This window comes from Paramacrobiotus metropolitanus, unplaced genomic scaffold, assembly GCF_019649055.1.
Source record: "Paramacrobiotus metropolitanus isolate TYO unplaced genomic scaffold, Prichtersi_v1.0 Parri_scaffold0000063, whole genome shotgun sequence".
NCBI lineage: Eukaryota > Metazoa > Tardigrada > Eutardigrada > Parachela > Macrobiotidae > Paramacrobiotus > Paramacrobiotus metropolitanus.
This window is the reverse complement of record NW_026570283.1, coordinates 148351-171892: the sequence shown is the minus strand read 5'-3', so window position 1 is coordinate 171892 and position 23542 is coordinate 148351. Positions and strand designations below refer to the sequence as shown.

At 42.4% G+C, this 23542-nt stretch overlaps 5 protein-coding genes and 2 long non-coding RNA genes across 9 annotated transcripts; 3 read left to right on the top strand and 4 right to left on the bottom strand.

Moving 5' to 3' along the window:
• Positions 1-167: 167 nt before the first annotated feature.
• Positions 168-2958, top strand: LOC129593673 (uncharacterized). 2 transcript variants are annotated; one of them, XM_055490113.1, is made up of 5 exons: positions 168-638; positions 789-986; positions 1180-1406; positions 1722-2064; positions 2386-2958. In XM_055490113.1, the coding sequence occupies exons 1-5, from the start codon at positions 432-434 to the stop codon at positions 2737-2739; spliced, it is 1329 nt and encodes a 442-aa protein (XP_055346088.1). In that variant the 5' UTR covers positions 168-431; the 3' UTR covers positions 2740-2958. The 2 variants fall into 2 exon arrangements, with proteins under 2 accessions (XP_055346088.1, XP_055346087.1); XM_055490112.1 differs by having other exon boundaries at positions 2368-2958.
• LOC129593678 (uncharacterized) lies at positions 353-1123 on the bottom strand. The gene is made up of 3 exons (XR_008691112.1): positions 745-1123; positions 524-655; positions 353-465 (listed from the first exon to the last, which is right to left on the bottom strand). It is a non-coding gene; the product is annotated as an uncharacterized LOC129593678 (long non-coding RNA).
• On the bottom strand, positions 2916-5820 carry LOC129593676 (protein-lysine N-methyltransferase EEF2KMT-like). 2 transcript variants are annotated; one of them, XM_055490115.1, is made up of 8 exons: positions 5488-5746; positions 5019-5186; positions 4425-4526; positions 4111-4188; positions 3996-4051; positions 3650-3888; positions 3423-3566; positions 2920-3278 (listed from the first exon to the last, which is right to left on the bottom strand). In XM_055490115.1, exons 1-8 carry the CDS (start codon positions 5578-5580, stop codon positions 3157-3159), a joined length of 1002 nt encoding a protein of 333 aa, XP_055346090.1. In that variant the 5' UTR covers positions 5581-5746; the 3' UTR covers positions 2920-3156. The 2 variants fall into 2 exon arrangements, with proteins under 2 accessions (XP_055346091.1, XP_055346090.1); XM_055490116.1 differs by lacking the exon at positions 5019-5186 and having other exon boundaries at positions 2916-3278; positions 5488-5820.
• Positions 5374-7404, top strand: LOC129593677 (uncharacterized). The gene is made up of 3 exons (XR_008691111.1): positions 5374-6400; positions 6490-7085; positions 7265-7404. It is a non-coding gene; the product is annotated as an uncharacterized LOC129593677 (long non-coding RNA).
• Positions 7405-7996: 592 nt separating this feature from the next.
• On the bottom strand, positions 7997-10183 carry LOC129593674 (D-aspartate oxidase-like). The gene is given in 5 exon segments (XM_055490114.1): positions 7997-8441; positions 8674-9200; positions 9581-9674; positions 9676-9771; positions 9916-10183. Coding segments are annotated over 5 exon segments (1029 nt in total). The 5' UTR covers positions 10000-10183; the 3' UTR covers positions 7997-8213.
• A 2963-nt stretch (positions 10184-13146) lies between these two features.
• On the bottom strand, positions 13147-15451 carry LOC129593735 (UBX domain-containing protein 7-like). The gene is made up of 2 exons (XM_055490185.1): positions 14529-15451; positions 13147-14126 (listed from the first exon to the last, which is right to left on the bottom strand). Exons 1-2 carry the CDS (start codon positions 15219-15221, stop codon positions 13425-13427), a joined length of 1395 nt encoding a protein of 464 aa, XP_055346160.1. The 5' UTR covers positions 15222-15451; the 3' UTR covers positions 13147-13424.
• Positions 15452-15728: 277 nt separating this feature from the next.
• LOC129593734 (uncharacterized) lies at positions 15729-19557 on the top strand. Its single transcript, XM_055490184.1, has 7 exons — positions 15729-16093; positions 16184-16615; positions 17130-17298; positions 17363-17619; positions 17850-17979; positions 18259-18343; positions 19168-19557. The coding sequence occupies exons 1-7, from the start codon at positions 15945-15947 to the stop codon at positions 19464-19466; spliced, it is 1521 nt and encodes a 506-aa protein (XP_055346159.1). The 5' UTR covers positions 15729-15944; the 3' UTR covers positions 19467-19557.
• Positions 19558-23542: the final 3985 nt, after the last annotated feature.

The window sequence follows — 23542 nt, the reverse complement described above, 5'->3', positions numbered from 1 at the left end:
CATCTGGACAAAAGCAGCTGCCGGATCACAGTGATGTTCACGTTGTAAATCAAGCTAACAGGGCGACCGCCCTGGTTCACCGGTATTTCGTTTCCGTAGTTCGGATACGAGGCTGGCAAAGGCGCAAAACCCTGCTACCTGCGCTGTTGCCAAATGCCAGTGTTGTGTATTATTATTTACCGTACAGATATTTAGTATAATCCATATGATTATATTTTATAATTTTTTATTACATACTTATTGTTATTACAAGTTACAAGTAGCAAGCTGCTCAATTGTATTGGCTTTTCTGCAAAAATTCGCAGTCCAATCGGACTCGTTAACAAAATTACACGGGTTGACTTACTTACCGTCCCGTCACGGCCGTCAGTCACGCATCTCATGATTACTCTTCTTTGCGGTGATCTCTGGTGACAAATTGGCCATGTGCAATGGCGACGGCCATAGCGCCAGACACGCACAAACCTGCGGAGAGCACTCTGGTAATAATGATCTGCCCCTCGCCGGATACTCTCTCACTTACCAATGCACCTTCTTCAAGATGCTCGCTGTGCGAGAAAATCTTCCCGACCTACGAAATTTCCAGGGTGCACGCGCTACTGCATCATGGGTTTTCTAGCGCCGAGTGCCACTTTCAGGTGGAATACTGATTCACCTACGAGATTTTCTAAGTTACTTATTTAAAGCTCACAGACCGCTGTACATAATTTTCGTTAATAATAACGCTTAATTTACTATTTCTACCTAAATAGTAACATAATGGTTTGGAAAAAAAGTTTTCTGTTTAGGCTGGTCATCAGGAGAAATTCCAGGCGTCCAGCGTTAACTGCGGCGATTTGGACTACGATGTGCGATTTTACTGCCCGTTCCCGAAGTGCAGATTTGCGGCGGCTCCATCAGCGAATAATACTCGGAAAATAAATCAAAGAGACGTCTCTCGCCAAAGGATCAACAAATTTTTCGAAGAGTTTCGCTATTTGAGAGACGTACGTTTGAAATGATTGCCGCTTCATAATTTAAAAAAATTAATACAAATCCGTAATTTTTTATTTCAGTGCGGTATGAATATGATATCCTGCTTAGTGCTTACGAATCGTTTGGAATTAGATCTATATTAGTAATATCGTTTAGAATTAGAACTACAACGTAAAATTGGCACAGGTATTTTGATTTTCCTAGCATTATGCGCGAATGCATGCCGATGTGGTGATGCGCTGCACGAAATGCAATCAGAAATGTCGCACTCATTCTGAACTCCAGCAGCACATGACGCACTGCCGACCGGAAGTGTGTGATTGTGGCAAGCTAGTGCGAACGCGATGCGGAATCCTTAATCATCGGAAGAAGTGTCTCGTTGCTCGTGGCATGGCGCCGGTACCGTCAAAGAAGGCACCGGAAGTGCTCAGGTACAGATACACTACCAGTAGTAGCTGCATGGCATACCATACGTATAAGTATGTACTGTACTAGGGTTTAGTATGCCATGGTAGTGGTGCTGGTCGTTTTTCGGAATTTGATAATTACTGTATTTCCGATATTTGAATCCTGTTTCTTATTGTGTTTTATATTACTCACAAGATTTGGAATAATCTTCTTCCGGTTAAGTTTTACGTGTAATCTGCCAAATTTCACTTTTAATGGATTAGCGATTCGATAAAGCTTTTGAGCGATGGCTGGTTTATTGATAAAATTGCAGAATTGATTTTTTTTAACATTTGCAGTGCGGCACCGGTTATGCCAATGAAACCGATCTTGCCAAAAAATCGCACCAACGATGTTATACAGCCCGCGCGTCCATCCAGCATATTGTCCATAAACTCTTGTGTCCAGACCACGGAAAGCAGTCTCTCAAGGGCGCCGCGTGCTGTATTCTCCAAAGCAGCGCAGTGCGAAGCGACGACAAGTCCCAAGCGCCCATCCTCAGCGCAGTCCTCGTCATCATCGTTTTCTTTCCGGAGTAGTGCTGCACAGACCGTTCGCCTTCATAAACAGCAGAAACTGCTGCAGATTGATGCATTCACGCAGACGGATCTCTTAGATGATAACGAAGGCCTTTCTGCTCAGGTAATTTGGTTTTCCGTTGGTGCATGGAAAATTTTAAAACGCAGTTTACTAAAATAAATTAAATGATCGCCGACACCCAACCAAATATTGAATTAATTCTTGGTTTAAGTATATGTTTTTCCATGCTAATCTAATATTTTCGTGTACAAATAGTCTTGAGTGTTCTTTTAAATTCTTCCAGTTTCCGGTAGATAAAAATTTGAAGAACTTTTGCTCTTTATTTGGAGTTAAAATAATTGGTATGAATGAATACTTAGTATTAGTTACATTTATCATTTACTTAGTATTAGTTACATTTATTAGTTGAGTCTTATCACGCAGGATGCCAGTGATCTCCTTATGTTCTTGGAATCCAACGACGCCGATCCGATATTTCGAACTGGCACCACCACGCAGACTCAGACCAATGAAGACGAGATGGCGCCGTTCTTGTTTTCCTCCACGAGCATCCAGACGCAGACCTTCGGATGTGGCTCGGATGAACTCCTTATTAATTTGATGGAAGAGGATGGCCCATCGGATTCGGCGGGGCTGTTTGAAGATCTGATGCAGGAGTCCGTTGACATGCAGACCCAAACGCTGGAAGGTCTGGGAAATCTGTTTTGGGATTGTAATGACGCGCATACCCAGACTTCCGGGTCGACTGGTGGAAATTATGACTTTTCGTTTGTTTAGCGGATTGGAAATTTTGCACGCTTTATTTGTTTTAATCGAATTAGGTGCAGCGGTATCCCGTGTACCAGAAACTGGTTTCCAGAATTTGTGTTGTCGGATTGTTTATTTCTGTTTTGATCCTTGCTTTGTGATGTAACTCAGCTGTTTTTTTTGGAAACAGTTTTTTTATTATTATCATCGCTACTGTAGAGTGATCATAATAATAATAATTTAAGACATGCGGCCACATTCTGAGTAGTAATTTCTGACAGTATCTCCGATCGCTTACTGCAAGTGCAGCCTGATAAAACGTTAATCATAATCACACAAACTCATGCCTTCACGCACCTTGTCTATAAAACTCCATATCACAAACAGCACGAAAATACATGGCTTACTCTAAATAAGTATGTAGCGTTCTTCGTTAACTTTATCACATTAAAAATTATTTTTCTTAATACAACTAAATACCGCACAATTGGCAGAATCATAGGATCCAAATGGAAAAAGTGAGCGGTTTGACGTGAATCTTTGTTCTTCAAGAGTGAATCCACATGTTTCTGGAAAAAATCACGAACCTAGTACGTACAAATAACAAAACGATCCTTACAACAAATTCTTGTTTACAGCTTTACACCGATATAAAACTATTCAAAAACCTGCAAACGGCTACTCTAGAATACCGTAAAATGCACTTAATTTACCGGCTTCTTCAAAGAAAAGCTCCTTTGTCTCCTCGTTCCTGATTTTCAAACATAAAAATATTTCCACCATCTTTTCTTGACTCCGGCGGACCTCGTTCAAAACTTTGAAAAAGTGTGGAATGAGAACCGGATCATAAGCAATATCTGAAAAAACCAGCGCTGTCGAAATAATTCTATTATCGAGTTTACCACTGATCTAATTAGTTTTAAATTAATTACATAGTTACCGCAGGCGATAACGACATCACTGTTAAGTTCTTTTAACAGCCGTTCCTCGACATTCAGCCAGTCCAACACCGCCACGGACACGGAAGGATTGTCTAACAAGCCATTCAACTGGAGGTTCTCCTTCAGTCTCGCCAGAACGCTTTCATGGTAGTCGGTGAATACGTACGTCGCAGGACACAGCGATTTTATCAATGCGATGCCGGTTAAACCGGTCCCCGCGCCAAGCTCTAATACGTTCCTGGAAAAATCTGATACATCTAACAATCGACGCAACCGCATAAGCAGCACGAATCAAACACCAAAAATTTTAGTGGGTACAGCATTAAAACTAAAGAAGTTATCCACCTTTTAGAAATGAGATTCTGATGGCTCATCATAAAATCCACCATGTAGTAAGCTGCCTATCAAAAACATGATCCTTTAAAATTCCGGAATCCCCAATGAAGCCACCACAACGTACATCCCACGTGGCCAGTCCAGTCGTACCACACGACAGCAGATATGGATGATGCACAAGGGAAAAGTAACCACTTTTCGGCTAAAAATAATCCGAAAGTCAATTAATAAAAAACGAATGTCAACTTCTTCTAATAATTATTGTCACTTATTATTATTGTGTGACACAGTGACACTATCTTAGTACTGTAAAAAACTGGACATGCAAATCAAGAAGCGCTATCCAGCACAAAACAGATTCGATTCGGGATTTCCACTATTCACTTTCTTATCACACCAAGAAAATAAAGAACTCGACGAAGCAAAACCACATCTTACCAGTAATACTGTCTTGAATCCATTTTTATCAGAGCTATTCTGACACAACTCGCTGGCTTCCACCCACAAATCATCCGCGACGTCCATGCTCCGTCTTTCCAACTGCAGTTCAAAATACGCAGTGACAATTACGATTACAATTCATAATCGCAAGGCTGCCAACAACTTGCAACAGTAATAAATTTCTCCTACGCAAACATATTAGTAAGACAGTAACCAATTTCTTCCTTTCCTAACGGCTGTCTATTTCAAAAGCCTTCTTTTCCTACCCCTCATAGACCAAAATCTGCAATCCACGAACGTATGTACGACTGTACGTAACTTGTGTATTCTCACATTCATTTAAACTCTAATTGAACTGCCATGCCCAAAAATCGTTGTGGAAATCGTAATTAAACGGTGTATAGTAGAGGTAACGTAAACCGTTAATAATAAACTGAATTTTTACTTTAGTTACTATATTTCAATTAGTTTATTAGCTCTAGCCAGTCGCGTCACAAGTTTGTAACAAAAACAGGATTGTAAAGAGGATTGTAAACCCTGTAAACGCTCGCTTACAGCGTTTTACGGTTGTGTTTGACAGTTTATGTTTACTTCTTCAATGATGGCTCTGACAAATTTATAGCGATAGTTGCTCGGAGGATGATACGGGATGATACTGTCGCGCACTGTATTATTAAGGATCTCTTTTTGAAAATCTTCCGTCCAGCAGTCTGATTCCTCTTCTTCTTCTTCCCGATCGACATCTCCGGCATTTAGCACCTAGCAGACTACGTTAATAACAGTATTCTGATCGTGAGTACAGTATCAGAGTACGTAACGTCGTAATGATAAATAAATTAAAAATTTAAAATAAAACCAAAGGCATCAGTAGGCAGGGTCTGTTCCGGTGTTTCACTTGAGAAAACGTTTTTATGTTGGCAATTTAAGAAATTGTGGCGGTTATAAGTTACTGCATGAATACTAATTATACTATCAATAACTGGTTTTTATTCAAATTACGAATGACTCGCGGCGGTCACTCGCCTTCCAGTTTTCTACGGCTGGCATTTCCGAACCTTACCTTATCGAGCGTGGCTCTTATCTGGCTCACCGGACAAACTGCGAAATACTGGAGCCGCAATTCGAACAAATCAAAATGGCCGCACTTACTCATAGTGGAAGCTTAAAGCTTTCGAAACCGCGGTGCACAAAGTCCAAAAGATTCACAACCCGCATTAAACCGCAAAATCTGTGGACTGATCAGCTGATGAAATAAAAGAAATCAAAGAAACCGAAAATGCGCAGGATTCCCTCAAATCATTCGATGTAAAATGCAAATCTAGGTGCCAATCAGGAGGTCGTCAATGCGACTTTTCGTGAGGAAGTCGCCACCGCCCATCGGCGGACGGGCGGAGACATCCTCCAGGAAATTTGTCTGTTATCTTGCCCTGAATCGCGGCCCGTACCCGTCCTTTGAGCTCTCTGTGTAGGCTGCAGAATCGTATCTCGTTGCGCCAGTCACGAGTCAGCAGCACTCAGCATTCCCTCGTATGTACTCTGCTTTTTACGGTAATTTTAGCTTTGTCAAATTGTCATTTTTCTCACCTTTTTTACCTTGTAATTTCTGGCCGTTCTGAGTTTTTTCCTTTCTGCAATATCTAAATGCAGCCTATCCTAATGGAGTCTGATACTGATATTCCAGTTCAAGTCTGGACCCAAGAGCACGTCGCTGCTCAGAAGCCTGTGCGATTCAAACTCGAATGGTCTGTGGACAACATTTCCGAACCGGAGCAGCTGGACTCTTTGGGAACGATCCATTCAAACGCTATCTTGTTGTCGGATCTCGGTTTCAAGGACTGCACTGGCCGTTGGCGCCTGGATTTAAACTTTTGCAGCAAGGATGAGGAATCCAAACAGGCAGACGAGAAGTACTTGTCTGTTCATTTATCCCTGCTTGATGAAGCACAAGAAATCTTTGCCAAATTTAAATTTAGGTGCGTGTACTGATTACAAGTTACGGAAATGTGAGCCGAAAATGCTCAGTCTTCTGCGTTCTACGAACTTGGAGGCTTTATTTTTTCAGTTTACGCCGAGGACTGTCAGCGATAGTTGAACAAAATTGGCTGACCGACCCGAAAGCGTACCCTTTCGGGAAGAACGGCGATACATGGGGCTACGATACTTTCTGCAGACGGGAGGATATTTTTGTGCGACGACGTAACTGCGCACTGAGCGGCGATGCGATTACCATTACGGCCGATGTCATTATGTACCGTCAGCAGACACGGTTAGAGCCTGTTCACATCTCCAGAGGATCCCCTTGGCAGCTCCAGTGCCAGTGTGGACGGTGTTGTGGTGCAGCCACAAGAAATAGCCGCGCAACATTCCAGCCGGCTTAACCGAGCAATGCAACGTCAGTTACAATTTCTCAAGTCGTCCGCTCATGAGCATGGCAGTAACTTTTGCCTGGAATCCAGTGACGGTGTGACCTTTCATGCTGACCGTTTCGTTTTGATGGCGCATTCGCCGGTCTTCGCAGCCATGTTGTCGCATGGAACAGTGGAAAAATCATCCGGGCGATGTCGAGTACCAGACGTTGAGGGAGAGACTATGACGGTTTTGTTGGAGTTTTTCTACGGATGTGAATATGGGAAAGTTTGCAGCGATAACGCCGAAAAGGTACGTACTTGCATAACCCATTGATTTTTTTTCCCCACATAATAGTCACATTCGCATGTCAGCTATGTTTCGTAATGTACTTATTGTCTCTCTTTGTGCGTAAAATAATTTAAACAAGACCGTATCAACTATTTTTGTGGTAGTAGCATAAAATTAAAGATCGCTACTGTGTGAAATAGGTTTTGGCTGCCGCGGATAAGTATCAAGTTGTTGATCTGCGATCGGTCTGTGAAGGCATCCTGGCAGCCAGCGTGTCCATCACGAACGCAGCCCATTATTTGGTTGTCGCTGACCAACGACGCTTGGACACTCTGATGCAGGCTGTCTTGAGCTTCATAAATAGCGGCAACATGGCGTTAGTGTTTGCTGGGGATGCCATCCAGGAGGTCTTTCAACACAACTCAACTTTGCTGCAGAAGGTAATGGAACACTGTGCCGGAAGCGTGTTGCAGCCCATTATTTGGTTGTTGACCAACGAGGACACTCTGATGCAGGCTGTCTTGAGCTTCTAGCGGCAACATGGCGTTAGTGTTTGCTGGGGTGCCATGTCTTTACTCAACTTTGCTGCAGAAGGTAATGGAACACTGTTATTTGGCGTTCACTATTTTGTTGCTAAACTGTATCAGTGCCAGGCCTTATATTTCGTATATTTTTTGCATTTTTGTTTGTTATACATTGACTACTCTGTAACAAGGTGCATATCTACTGTCCTTTGTAGTTTGTACAGTGGTGGTTACTATTGTATAAGTTGACTCAGGCGGTGCGTTGATGCCTGATGGTGCTTGCTTGTACGTATGGAAACAGTTTACTGCGACACAGCTTTAGTTCTATCATAATCGTGTAGTACCCTACTTGCACAGTTGTGCTTTTTTTGTTTTATACCTTTCAGGGTGGGACGTATGCAGAGTATGTTTCATTGAAGGTTGCTGTTGTATTGCAAACTCTTTTGATTTCTCCATTGTCTCTCACATATGCAAAGGCGAATTCGATCCGAATTGAGCCGATAACAATAACTGCCGTCATCTGTTATACTTGAAGTACTCGTAACAGGTACTACGTACATGTACTCAGAACGATCTTTAAAAATCACAAGAGAATCTCTCCAGAAAGAAGCCATAGCATAAGACACTAATATCTTGGACGATTTGCTTCCCTTTGAGCAATATCCTTGACCAGTCGAGCTACGTGTTTTCCGCATCCCCATGATAAGGCGATACCGTTCCCACTGTGCCCATAATTATGAACCACCGGGATGGACCGATCGGTGCCGTACGCCAGCGCTTCCTCCTCCAAGCGGACAGTAGGTCGGCCGGGTCGCAAACCCACCCACTCACGCACTGGTTCCTTGCACGTTTCCTACATGACAACGACAAAATCTTTTCTCTATCCAGTCATCGAAGATTACTACTTAGTTTCACTACATACTGCTGCATTTTGTTAACGATTCATTCTGTTTTTAACTGAATATTGTTGGACACAAAATAGAAATTTCTGTCTTAGTTTATCAGTTGCGTACGATCAGCAATGCTGACGCAGATGCATCACTGTTGTAATCAAAATTTCTGAAATCAAAATTTTACTGGCTTACCCGTATGCCCGGCACCATTTTCGCGCACTTATCAACAAACCGGTCGCGGTCCTCTTTGCACAACTCCAAGCTCCAGTTGTTCTTCTGTCTTGTCCCGCCAACCACCACCAGCTCCGCATTGGGCAGAATGTAAGCATCATCCTCCCCGAAATAAAACTGCTTCATCCAGGGGGCCCGCACCCGCATCACCTGGCCGCGGATGGGATACATGGAGTGATCACTGACTAGGTTGCGAGCGCCCAGTCCGCTGCAGTTGACGATGGCGTCCCACTGGCCGCTGGTCAACGGTGCCAGCGACTCCAGCTTCATCTGTACCAATTGGCCGCCGTTGCCGAGAAACTGGTTAAATAGATCCGGCATCATGATACGGGGTTCGGTGATGAGGGTGGTTTTGAAGGCGCCGTAGCGCCACGGGCCACCACCGACGGCGTCCAGCTCGGCGCCCTCCAGACGCCGGTAGTTGCGGCAGTGCTCATGGAAGACGGGATCGGCCACCATCTTAAGGTCATGGTTTGATACACTGTAACCTGTTTGAAAAAAACTATTTTTACAATAACTAGGGGTTTTAATTATTGTTATGGCGTCTTTAAGCATTACGTACTACGAATACGAATATCTTATACTATCGTAGTATGGGTACTGTAAAGTGTAAATACAACTCTGGATTATTATTAATTTTACTCATCATCAGCAAATACAGTACTGTGCGTTGCACAATACGTACAAGATCTATGGAGTTTTGCACGTTTTCGTAATTTACCACTAATGGTAAAGTAGTTAAGTATCAAGGAGTTGCTTCGCCGTCATCTACTGTAACCGTTATTGCACATTATTATGCACAACCAAAATACAATTAATTTACTGTGCTTTAGAATGGACATCAGTATTTGTCACTTTCAGAACCTACCGGATATTTCAAATATTCCTGTTTCCACTGGATCCTTCGTCCTCCATGCGTGCCAGTACTTTTCCGCTGAGTCCGCAATCCACTGTTTGAGATCGGGCCTGGTTGTCCGCGCCCACGCAGTCCGGATGAAAAATCCCCGCCGCACCATCACTGGTTGTGGCGACGTCCTGCCGATCTGCAAAGATCGCCACCTGTGGACAGAAATTTCTGTTGTCTTTATTTTTACAGAGGAAGTTGTCAGTTCGCAATATTATCCTTTAACGATAAATGCACGTAAGCTGGATAGGAAGTTAAGCACATACAGGTATTCATATATCATCGTAATGTAGAAGTACCTGTGCATCCGGTACATGTTCCTGTATGCAAACAGCCGCGCTCAGGCCAACAATCCCAGCTCCAACAACCGCAACACGAGTCATTGCACTATTCTAGATTCCGAATCGAGCGCTAATTAGACAGATCCTGAGATACGCGAACATGCAGGCTGGATCAGGACACACAGGCGAGATTCCGATGGGATCGCGATGTCCTGGAACCTGAGTGTTGTGCTACTGATGGAATTAAACTGTAAGCGCAGTATGCACCCTCGTATCACACCGGAAAAAGAAATCTTATCAATTATCATTTGCACGTGACTCAGAGATAGCTTTTTTGAAATCGTAGTAAGCATCTGTAAGTAGAAGTAGTTCTTATCAGCTCAGTAAAGCTATGATCACAACTCACAAGGTGCATAGTCCGTTACACATCTTCGAACGCCTTCAATGCTTGAGCGGTGTCAAGAATACTTACAAAATGCCGTCGATAGTTTATACCGGTAACTGCATGGCGAGCAAACTTATACTGAAACCATTAATTCCGCATGAAAGGATTAACACTTAAGCACCGGAATTTACGTACTCAGGTATATATAGCATCTCTATTTGTATATCATAATTATAATATTATAAGAGATCGTAATTGCAATATTTGCAAATTATACGATTAAAGTACTGTAGGAAGACGAACAACACCATTGAACCCCTGTTTAGTAAGTACTCGTACCGTATTTATGTGTCTTCAATAAAGACAGTTCCGTTAATTTTAAGATATAGATATGTAATTCGATGAGAGTCTCATGGTTGAATTGTGTACTTTTAGATCATGATTCATGAGCGGACTGTATAAGATACACGGTCACCACTAACAATAAAATTATTAAACTTACAAGCGTACTCACCGTCAGAACTCGTACGTTTTATTATGCGTATAAATCAAAAGTCAAAACTAACGGCTTTACGAGTACAATACGGGTGTTTCACAGTCTGTGTACACGAAGAATACCGTATTATTTTAATGATCGCGCATTGCTTTGGTTACAAAAGACTCGTATTGTTGATGTAAACGAAATATCTATACACTGCGCGCTAGTACGCTACAGAGTGTTGAAAATGTCAGGTATGCACACGCAAGTGTCGATTTCTGCACTCGCAGTAATAAAAATATGGATTGTGTTACTGTATTAATGTTCAGTACTCTGTACTTCAACCAGAATACGCAAGCATGAAATGTACAGTAAAATTGAGAATCTAATGACCAATTTTTTAAGTTTTACAATTTAGCAAGTAAGTAATCAAACATAAAACAGTTGTTGCAAGTATGCACAGTTCGCACAATACAGTAAGTACTTGATACTTATCAAGGAAATAGATCTATATTATGATCGGCCGCCCCGTGGAACTTGGCTAGAAAAAACCGCCAAGTAAATTAAAAAACCGATTTCACCATTAAACTCAGCATGTCCCAAAAGGGTCCCACATGCATTTTGTTTTCAAAAATATCTGCCCTGGACCATCGCTCGGATGCCGGTACCGGTACGGGCATCAGATCAAGGTGACCTCGACAGGCCTTTTACATAAACACTGTTGCTTGGAGCAGCTAATATTCAAATGCAGAGTATGTAGTGTAATAAAAAAAACTGTAATTTTTGCAAATAAACTTCGAAAAAATTTTCAACTTTGTCACGTTTCAATAAAATGATCTAAAGCGAAGAAATTTTCTTTTGGTTTTCGGAACCGGAAAGCGCTTTTGCACTGGAACTTTTTAGCTTTTCCGCGTTCTTATACATTTACCAAAAAAGTTCTTTGGTTCGGTGTAAAACGATCTTAATACTCATACTACGGTATATTCACGCGTTTACATGCAAATTTGGGATAAGATATCGATTCATAATGAGCCTTTTGAATGCCACGTGAATGCTTTAAACAATTAATTTAAAATTTTATTCCCCTTCTATCTCATAAACAATTCTCACACCGATGTACGTACAAATCCTTTGGCTATAGGGTAATCATTATGAACGCTATGAAACTGTTTGAGGTGAGGGGGTGTTTGAGGGTGCGAAAGCGAAATTTTGCGAAAATATTCCTATTTACCTGCATAGTTCCTTTACATATTAGGTAGAAGGCGAAATCGCACTTCGTCAACTCGGTGGTAGTGAGAAAACAGGCAGTGTCTAACCATAGTTTGCAAGCGAAAGTTTACTGACCATGAGTTTTCCTATACAACGAAACACTCACTGACCAGACCGGCATATGAGAACGGAACCCAACGGAACCGTTGCCCAGTACCCACTGTTCGATGCTAACAATGTTCGTGAGCTGTCGAATGAACAGAACTGCACAAAGGTTACACTATCCACTAAACCAGACCTACTGAGTTACAGGAAACATACTGACCGTCGATCAGGCCTGTAAGTAAAGTGAACGGAAGCTCAAGTTTACTAGTCCTCGCGGTCACACTGTTTGTGGTAAGGGCCTAAGGGGTGGTAAGGCCGGTGGTAAATTGAGGATCTCGGAATTGAGGATCTGGCGACCGTTCCCTTTATTTAGTAGGATTGGTCGGTGGGTAGACATGCCAGCTTTTGCACAGTTCTGTTCGTTTGACAGCTGGAGCATTAGCGTTGTGCTGGACAGTGATAACGGTTCTGCTCTTATCTGGGCTAAGCTACTAACACTAAGATATATTGTCCTCGATATATTGTCCACTAACACTAAGATATATTGTCCTCGGGATATTATTGTCCTCGATCAAAATCGGTTTCCACGTACCAGTTATTAAAAAGTAGCGAAGCAGAATTATTAAAAACTTAGCACCACTGACCACTCCCCGATTATTAGTCGTGCTACCAACTATTTTGTTTCACATAAAATGAACCGATCAGCTATTTAATGCTGTTTCCTGATTAGAGTAAGCTAGCTGAAGCTACGAACAGCGCCTAATCATACAATGTAAAAACATACACACACACCAGACTTCGAAAATAAATGAACAAGAATTATTTTTCAAGGAATTGACTGTAGACCACAAGAGCATCTGAGGCGAAGCCGAAGATGACTCTTGCTTACAATACTGTGCTTAGTACAATTATTATTGAGCAAGAACAGCTACCGTCCAGTAAGTACTTAAGTGTTGGCACTCGGAAAGTCTGCAAAAACTGATTCATAGTATACTGGTTTTTTTTATAGTATACTGGTTTTTCAAAAAATTGAAGAGCTACCCGAGTAGTGCGTACGTACGACCGCATCGTCATCAATAATTCAGAATTTATGCAACCATAAATCGAGGACATGCACATCCAACCTGAGTCACAAAATACCAAGAACCAAAAAAGTCGTAATCCAGCACCCAATATTCCCACACATTACACAACGAAACCTACATTCGGAAAAAATTCGATGGTTCAGTGAATATAAACGCATAAAACGGTTAAACAAACGCGGTACGGTAGCCTAAACAACTACAGAGGCTCCCGTGGCACCCGGAAACGGCAAAAATATGAGAATCAATCGGCGCAAAACGACCAACCTCAATCCTTGGCCTGCACAATTAACATCTCGCGGCCGCCCAATCCGGCCTCCTTCAGTGCGGTCTCCCGCTCCATCTCCGACAAATTCCTCTTGGGAAACCCTGTCAAAATCTCAAACTTCTCCCCTGAAAACCCTTTCTCCTCTACGAACAGCGTAATCGCCGCTAATTTGGAGGAATTGGGAATGGAAAGATCCAGGGATGTCCCATTGGGTAAGCGGATCTTCAATGCCACCTCGGGATCCTCCACACTGCCCAGGAATGCTTTCCAAGCACCCATTATGCTGGCTTTCGGTTCCTCCACTATTTCCACTTTCTCCGCGGGCTCCTTCGTTTTCTCTGGTTTAACGGGCGGCTCCTCCTCCTCTTCACTTACAAACCCTTCCAGGACGTCATCCATGCCATGTTCCTTGTCCTTCTGTTCATCACGCGCTTTGCGGGCTTTTTCTTCTTGTTCCGACGCTTTCAGTGCGCGTTCCATCTCTTCTTCTTCTGGATCATAGATTATAACACTCTCGCGACGGACGATGGGATCGGGTTTGGAAGACACTACGACGGAAGGCTCGGTTTTGTCAAAACTTGGTCGCTCGGCTAAAAATTCGGAAATCTGATTGCAGAATCCCATAACGTTCATTTCGCCGTAAGTAGCCACTTTCTCGCCAGTGCGGGGATCGATAATGGCCAAGTACGGGAAAGATTGGGCCTAAAGACAATCACCGATGACATCACCATCACAGGATTCATGGCATCATATTCAGGCCAAAATTTATCAAAAATTTGTATTGAACAAAAATGCAAAATTCCCGTTAATAGCATTAGCGGATAATAACACAGCACTAAAATAAACTGCAAATTTCCTGTTTTACACGCCTCGTGCAATTTGGTTTAATCTATTATACTTTTAATGAATTCACGCAAACCATCAAATATCAAACTTTTGGGGCTGCAAATTAAGACGGGAAATTAAGAAAGGAAGTTCAAAGATAACTTATACTTTAACACATAATCACAATTCACTTTCAATTAAAGAAGAAACGAAACTCTTTTCACTTCTAGAAAACAGGTCCCTGAAGTTGGAATCTCACTGCCAACGACAAGCGCTTACCTGATAATGAGATCGATAACGCAATCCTTCTCGGGTATCATGATTAGCGTGCCAGAACACAAAATTCTCTAGAATGATCTCCTTCACGGCCTCGTGCACCAAACAATCACGAATCAGACGCTGGCAAGCAAACTCTGTATAATTATGGATGTTCACCATCAGCCAGCGTTTTTTCAGAAATGCCCGCTGTCGCACTTGATCAAAAGTCCCCTCCGTCAAGATCTCCGGGGGAATGCGAAATATATCTGTCAACGTCTTGGAATGAGCCCGACTGGTGCCCGGGAAGGAGCCCCCCATAGCGTTCTGCAGATAAGCATCCATGTCAGTCTTGTAGTCCCGAAGACTATCAAACAGGCCAGAATTGGCCTTCGTGCCAGCCTTTCGGGCTTTCTGGTCACGAAACTGCGCGCGTAAATCCACAACGGGTTGGTCGTTGGCCAGGACGGCAAACTGATCACCTTCGGAGAGGATCTGTGTGATCTGCGGAATGGGCGCCCGCACGTGGTCCGTTTTGGATTTCTTGTCGGGGGAGAAGAGGAATTTCTTGGTACGCCGTTTAGGGCGTGTGGTGGAAGACTCCGCAGGGATCTCTTGGATGTCGGAGTCGCTGCTGCTGGGAGTCAGTGTGGTGGGCTCCGATGCTGGCTGCTTGTGTTTGCTGCGCAGAGTGCGACCGCTGCTGGTTGATTCCATGTTTCACAACGATTTAAACCAGTCTGGAACTCACGCTCGAATTATAACAAATTAAAACAATCAAACGAAACGGATAACGAAATCAGGTAACTGATTTTGGAGTCCTAGTTTGTTCAGGTTCAGAACGAAAAATTCAAAACATCCGTTTCTCCGACGTGCAAAAAATTTGTGAATGAATGAGAAGCATGAATGAGCAAATCTCACAATCGTCACGGAAATCTGCGCGGAGCCAGCGGAGTGGGTCGTTCAACCGCGCGGTGATAAGTAAGTACAAGTACATGTGCACAATATACAGCGAAGTTTCCAAATGCGCTAAAAATGCTTTCGAGCCAGATCCAAGCCGTGGTAATCACCCGGGTGTATCGAAACCCCCGGTACATTAAGCGTACGGAAAGTTGACGATTGTGTTTCCATTTCCAAAAACGGAAAGTTGCACAACCAATTGGAACCGGAAACGGAAGAAACTTTTACATCACAACGTCGAACAGAAACGTCGGTGGTAAGAACTGCACCTCTACATTTCGCAAGTTTGAAGTTTCGCTTTTTGACTTAGAAAACTTTTCGAAGTTTTTTTAAAGCAGATTTTTTCACAGTATATGACTGTGTACTTTTATGATTTTTGTTGGGAAAAATGTTATGAAGTAGATTGATTTTTTGCTATGTGGGTTAAGTTGCTTCGGAAAGTTCGGAAGCAGGACCTTCGTTGCGATTTAAAGCAATCAAATGGACTCTAAAGCCATCCACGAGAAGTTCGTTCAAACATCAACAGGCAGCAGCAATGCTTATGTCTGTTTCACACTGGCCAGCATCTCCTTTTACTTTCTCATCCGCGAGATTGCTTTACTTTCTATCCCGAGAAGCCATCACAAATGGTATAAACCTCCTTAGTGATCCTTCCTTACAAAATGCATGAAGGGAACGTTCTTTCGAGGTGCTTATGTCAGCTTGTCCTGCTGTTGTAGGTTGCCGTTTTTATACGATTTCCTCTTAATAACTATCCCCATGATTCATTCCATTACGTATGTGACGGAAGGCCTCGTAATCAAATGTTTTATGTTATTATTATGCGCGTCCCCCAGTTTGTGGATATATCATTCTTCTAAAAAGACGCAGCACAGCGGAAAACATCCCGAAGATGTGCCCCATCTCAGCCATGGCAGAAGCAGCGCGGAATCGCCGAGAGCGCTTGGCGGAGTCGCCGTACTCGAACGCTATGTCGTGACATCGTACAGGGGAATAATTATGCTCTTTACAACGCTGTGCATTCTGGCTGTGGATTTTCCGGTATTTCCGCGAAAAATGGCCAAGACCGTGGAAAGTGGATATTCCGTTATGGATCTCGGCGTCGGAGCGTTCGTCATTGCCAACGGATTGGTTGCTCCGCAGGCCAAAGAGTACGTGAAGTGGTGTCAGGTTCTCCAACAACTCAAATGTGAACTGCTTTTCCATTATGGGCTTTCGAAAGAACTAAATCCGATATTGTGCGTGACACTGCGTGTGAGCAGTGAGCAGCATCATATTTTTTTGCCTGGCGCAGCTTTGAACAGTGAATTTACAGTACCTTTTACTTTGAACAGTACCTTTAAAGTTTAAAGTTTGGCAGCTGACTTTTCTTCGGATTCCTGTAATTACAGAATTTATTTATAATTATGAAGGTAAATAATATACGTATAATGTATAATAATATAATATTTATATAGATTCTTTATGAAGGGCGCTTTGTTGTGGTTTATTAATGTAATGCAATTTTTCCAAAATCTAAATTCCCGAAATACGTTTCTTGACTGCTTATCATTTATGACTTATGCTGCAGTATGGTCTTATCCTAGGCCTTGTTTTGTGTTTTGCTGAATAAACTTGTAACGGATGTGAAACAAATTCTTTATATCACTAAAGAGAAAATTATAGGAAAGGCCGCAGCTCGCTTAGAATGGTGATAAGCGAATTGAAGGACAGTTTCCTCCTAATTATTCTGGGGTTTGGACGCTTTGTATCCATAACCATGACGAATTACCAGTCACCAGAAGAAGAGTATGGAAAGCACTGGAATTTTTTCTGTACATTGGCTGTCGTTAAAGTAATAAGTAATGCCTTTTCCCCGATCACTGCGCTGCATAATAACAAATGATAACGTGTTTTAGATTTTCAGTCGGTTAGCTGCCGTTTTTATTCGCGCAGAATTCCTGCCACTTGCCGGTATCGGACTTGCTGTGATTTACGAAATCATTCTGCAAAACGGGTTATATGATTATTTGCTCATTCCGTCATCCGATATCCATTCTTCTATGCCTGTTTCGCGGCTACTTGTGGATAATCGGTCCGGAATAGCCTCGTCCGTTGGATTTCTGGCGTTGTTTCTCATATGGACCCACTTTGCTCGTTGTTTCCGCGTGGAACGGTAAAATATATAATTACGTGTTGACCTGTTGTAAATAATTACAGCCGATCAGAAACGGATCGAAATGTATTTGATGCACATTGTGATAAGAATTTTTATTACAATTTCCTTAACGGATTTGAGATGTTCTACGTAATTGCAGTTGTTTTACCGTAAAGTTTGGTTTTTGAAATTTTGACGTAAATCGTTGCGTGTAACACCACCGATAAGCTAAAGTAACTATTTTTCAGGAAATCTCGATTGCAGCACGTTAGACTAGTGGGAGATTTGGCCTGCTGGTGCTTGATTGGATTTTTAATTTGTCGGTATCTGCCTCTTCCGTCACGTCGATTTGCCAACGCCTCCTATATTTTTTGGACGGTGAGAATGGGAAAGAATTTGTATTAGTTGCAGTTACATTCCAGTTTGTTTGGGTTTTGGGGTTTCACAGATTTGAACTTGGCTTATTCTGTTTGCTTGAGTTTGTTTGTTTTGCACCTCTTCAGCAGTACTCGTACAGTAGTTGAGCGTATCGTTGGATTTTAGTTCGCTTGTCCTACTCGTACTTTATCGCAATATACCACTTCAGTGCCTTTGCCATATTAATTTTTGTTTGCATAATGAGGGACTTTCTGTGCTGTAGTTCTACTGTAATTGCAGAGTTATCTCGCGTTGGGATTTCTAACCACTTTGGTCGTTAGCCGAATGATCGTGGTATGGTTGGCGGGAAAGAAAACGATCGGAGGTAAAAATTTCGTCTCATAATCAGTAACTGTATGCCAGGGTATGGTAGCCAGTAGGAATCTTAGCTCATTGATGCGAGCACTATGACTGAGTATGCTGCTGTCTCAGACTCTCAATGGTTTCATCGAAATACGTTTTATTGGTGCTTGCTTACTCGTATTGATAGTCTGTCAGAAAACCATTCGGACCGTGAAGGTCGGTTTATCTGCACCGAGCGCGAAGCGCGAGGTGCTACTCTATGCCTTCGTCAAGCGATGCACGCATTCATAGCATTCCATAGCAGAGTATACGCTTCCCGTAGCAGAGTTTGTCTGTCGCCCACGAAAAGCGTCGGTCACGCTTTTCTTTTCCAATTCTACAAATTTTCATTTCCATTGGCAGTGGTATATTCATAGCCTAAGCGCTGTTTCAAGGATGTCATTAACATCGTTTTTCTAATGGTACTGGAAGCGAAATTTTCTGGTCAGAATTTCGATAAAAACCATTTGTTTTTATCCACAGCGAAATCTTTTTTGAATGTTTTCCTAAATGTAGTGTTCTATAGTGTTTTCCTCAATGTAGTTTCCCAGAATGACAGTACTAGTAGATCTCGAGATCAACAATAGTCTGGAACAGGCCAGCGCAAAACTTGCACCAGCGAGCTTATATTACATATACGCTGGTAACCAGCGGCTGGTTACACCATTCCCGAAGAGCGCCATCAGAACTGGGTTCGCGCGCCATGTCGATTCATAGTTTCACATTCCCAGCGGACCGGCGCTCGCGCTCGGTGCAAGGATGTGGTTAACAACCACCACTAGTATAAACTTTCTCTGTGATTGTTAGGCATATCCATTCTGGAGTGGCTGTCGCATCTTCCTCTGGCCATTCCTGCTTTGAACTACAACGCCCTGACTGTATTCTTGGTGGCCAATGTCCTGACTGGTGCGGTGAACCTGTCCATGGACACTGTCCATACCAGTGATTTCCTAGCGCTTTGCATCCTATGTTTTTACAGTATTCTTGTGTGTTTTGTGGCATGCGCACTCTACAGTGCCAAATGGCGTGCACGATTTCGATTTGGCGATATTGGGCAGTTTCTCACAGATGCTGTATTTTTTCCAGTGAAGAGTAAAAAGATGTGAAAGATAACTTTTTTGTTTTGTTAGGTTTTATATAGTACAACCTTGAACATTGTTGAATTTTTGTAAGGCAAAACGGGAATTAATTACAATAAATTTGGAATTTTTTGGTGCTTTCGGTTCAGTATTTTGATGAGCAATTCAGCCTCGTTTATTCTGATTCATTGTTTCACGCAGATAAATAACTTCTCTTTAAAAATGTATGTTGTGCAATATTACAATGGGACAGCCAACGATATTATTGAAAGTTCTGCCGAGCATCTCTCACGTAGTTCATTTTTTGTCGCAACAGAAATGAGTAGAGTAGCCCGTAGACTACGCAATTTGTACTAGTTTTATAGTTACTTGTGGAGCTATACGAGTAAGTACGCAAAGGCATAAACTTAATAATTATTGTATTAATTTTTGCAAGTTAAAGTAACCTTCAGCACGTGAATATTAAAACGCCAAATCTCGTGCACTTCTAGGTACATACAGTAGAAGTACATATAGTGGATGCGTATTTTACACGCACCTGCTTTTATTAAGCCTATTTTCGAACAGCAGAAACATTGTAGGATCTTTATGCTCTTATCACGCATCAGGGACACAGCTTTTATCTATTTTAATACTTTGATTAAGAAGATTTTACAAATGTCTCACTAAATTTAGTGCGCTAATGGAGCACTATGCGCTTTGTTGTCGTTATTGAAGATAAGCTAAACATAGTTAGTAGAAGCACATGCGATTTTAAACTTCTTTACGACTTATTTACGACCGGCGGTGATAGGGAACAGGGAGAAGTAAAAAACTCTAAGTAAACAAACTTTTGATAGGGAATAGGGAGACGTAAAAAAACCTATGTACACACACCTGTGCAAACACATTCCACATTTTATTGCCGTACATTCCGTACTTTACGAGCACGCTGACCGGTAATAAAATCTTTCTCGAGACACAGAACAGAGAAGATCATTTTAAAATGTCATAACATAAATCGCAGAAGAGCGTAATTATCTTTTCACAACCGTCATGATCAAAGAAGAGTAAAACTATAAAAAACTAACAAAAAAATCACAATTTCGTATGGCTTGCAGCGTTAAACAGAATACTGACTGTAATTTGGTCAACAGTTGAGATTCATAAAAGTAAAAATCTGTACATAAATCTTTTGTAAAAAAAAACATCTACAATTCGTAAATGTTCTCATTACGGACGTGCATCTGCATCGCATCATCGGGTTCAGCAAGTCGCTCCAGAGCGGGGCCGTTCTGTTTCTTGGCACACTTTTTCACCACAAAGCAGGCACACGCGACGAAAGTTCCGACACACGCAACCGCACCAACACAGAAATACAAAATGTTAGTGGTACTCATCTCCGCGTCTTTATCCACAATTGTGCTCGTCTCTGATGGCAGAACACTCGCAGACGATCCAGCAGTTTCGGTGGTGGTGTAAAGGGCAAGTGTAGTGGCTGGAATCGTCGGAGAACCAGTGCCAGCCGATCTGCCAGTTCCACAAACAGAGATGACACGAAATTTTACAAACGGTGGCGGAGTAACGCACTCGTCGATAGGATTTCCAGACAAATCAACAGATATGAGATCAGGAAAGTATACAGACAGTCCATAATAAGGGATGACACGAAGGGAATTGCCACTAAAGGCGATGTGGCGAATCCAGGCCTTCGGCTCGGTGGGATAAGGGATTGCTGACAGTTCTCTACCTGCACAGTTCACAGTCCCAGTATCATAACTGCACAGACATTTCCCGTAGCACTGGATCCATTTTCCACACTCCACACCACTGCATGAGCACAACAAAACAAAACAACAGAAAGAAACGCCATTTTTGGTAGAAATCGGAAGATAATAAAGAACTGAAAAATCACCACTAGTCACCACACTGTCAGTGCAAAGCTTTAGTCTGAACAGTCATTGCATGTGCTGTATGGTATCGGCGCTGCCGGAAATGTATTTCGCACATCGTACTGCTGCCTAGTGGTAGGCCAATGCACACAGACTGCGTTTAGCGTCAAAATGGTAATGTTAATTCAAGTCGATATCATGGCGTCAAAAATGGCGTCAAAACATAAATCGCATAAATAATACATATGGATACATTTCGTGCATTAGGCGTTGCACTATCATAGTCCACATTGATGACCATTTACAAAATTCGTGCATGTGGCTGCCATGACGATCATGATTATAAAGGTGCCTATCACGGCATATACTCATGTATTTGCCATGGTATGCGCCTTTATAAACAGGAAAGCGAATAATCAAGCAGTGATGATGTCGTAAAAATAATTTAGCAATACCACTTGATATAACATCTAAGCGCACCGATGCTATAACCATGCATTCGGCGAACTGTACATAAGTATGCACAGGCCACGGAACGCAAGGCTATAGTCATGACGGTTAGTGATCATTAAAAAGAAGTCAAGTGCATCGACGAAAGTAATGCATCCAAATTTAATCCATCTCGCGCACTGGTAGACTAAAATGTTGTTTCGAAAACTTATCTATCGGAAAGGTGCGAAGCGGTTGCTTTTGCCTGATCCCACGCCACTTATTGTCGCTGCTCTTATCCTAGCGGATCAAGAGGCGGGTATACCGGTCTACATTATTCTAACAAATGACCAGTAGCCAGTATGCGGTGCAAACCATTGGCTGCACTATGTAAACATGTCGCATTTATGTTCTGCCGCATAACCGGCTTTTCATTTCATTCTTTTTTCAACAATCATTTGAACTTTTCTTCGATTGAATTTTGAATATTTCACTTCAAAATGGCGTTCAGCGGCGTTGTTGGTGCTCTTTATCCAACGGGTCATGTTATGGGGTTCCTGATGGAATTATTACGTATTTTACGCAACAGCAGCGGAGGAGGATACCTACATCTGTGAAATTTATACTGCATTGAAGAATCGTTTTGCCCTTGCAGCTGAAGATTATCCGTTTTTGAACATGGCAGTTAGAGTGCAGTTTGAGCGTGTTTCGGAAATGCAACGCCTCGCCGAATTGGTTTTAAATTTGTCAAGCCAGTGGAACAGCTCGCCGAGATTCAGCAGCGGTTTCCTGACCGTACGTTCAACAAGGTGGCTCTTGCGTCCTGGAAGTACATTGTCCGCGACTTAGCCCACGGCCGGATGCGTAACTATCTAAAGTGGAAACTGCGTAAGTGGGAAGGTGAAGTTGAAGAACGGAGGCTGCAGCATGTCCGCGTGTATATCAGCATTACAGCGGAAATGCCGGACAAGACTGGACTGAAGATCTACGCATCATGTGGCACGGATGACGAACAGCTGCAGTCGTACCAGAACATCGATTTCTATTACAACGTGTGCCAGGTACACGAAGCAATGATTCGTCTAAATCCTATCTACGGCTTTCCAACGCAGGACCCGGAGTACGAAGAGGAAGAGCCAACCAATTCGAACCGGGTGTACCAATGGACCCAGCTTGGGGTGATTACGGCATTCTGAACAACCACTGTCACTATATCAACAACAACAACGACTGCTGCCACTGCTGGTAAATATTTCATCAGTCATTTGTCATTTTGAATCGTACAAAAGAATCAATTTTTCGTAGAATTTTTTGCCACAATGGATACACCGTTGCCACCAGTTTACGTGCCGGACGAACCTAATGGGCAGCCAAAGCCACATGGGATTCTGTTCTGGATGCTCTTTTACGTTGTGCCTTTTCTGTTTTCTCAAACAATGCGCATTATTACTGTTATAGCACTTAAAGTTACCAACCGCATTCCTCTAAAATCAGTTGTTATGCCGCTCATTACTTTTTTATTTGACGGTACACGTCAGTTATTAGGATTTGGCAGCAACAATCTCAGCAATGGAGATCCTTCTACATAACGAATTTTTACATCCGACTTCGATGCTTATTTCTGGTAATTCTGGCTGCGGCAAATCAACGTTCGTGGCTAATTTGTTACGTTATAATAAATTCTCAGCAAAAGTTGATCGGGTTTATTGGTTCTACAAGCAGTACCAGACATTGTACGACGATTTACTTAGAGAAGGCGTACCTATTATTTTCATCGAAGGATTACCAGATGAAATTTCTGAA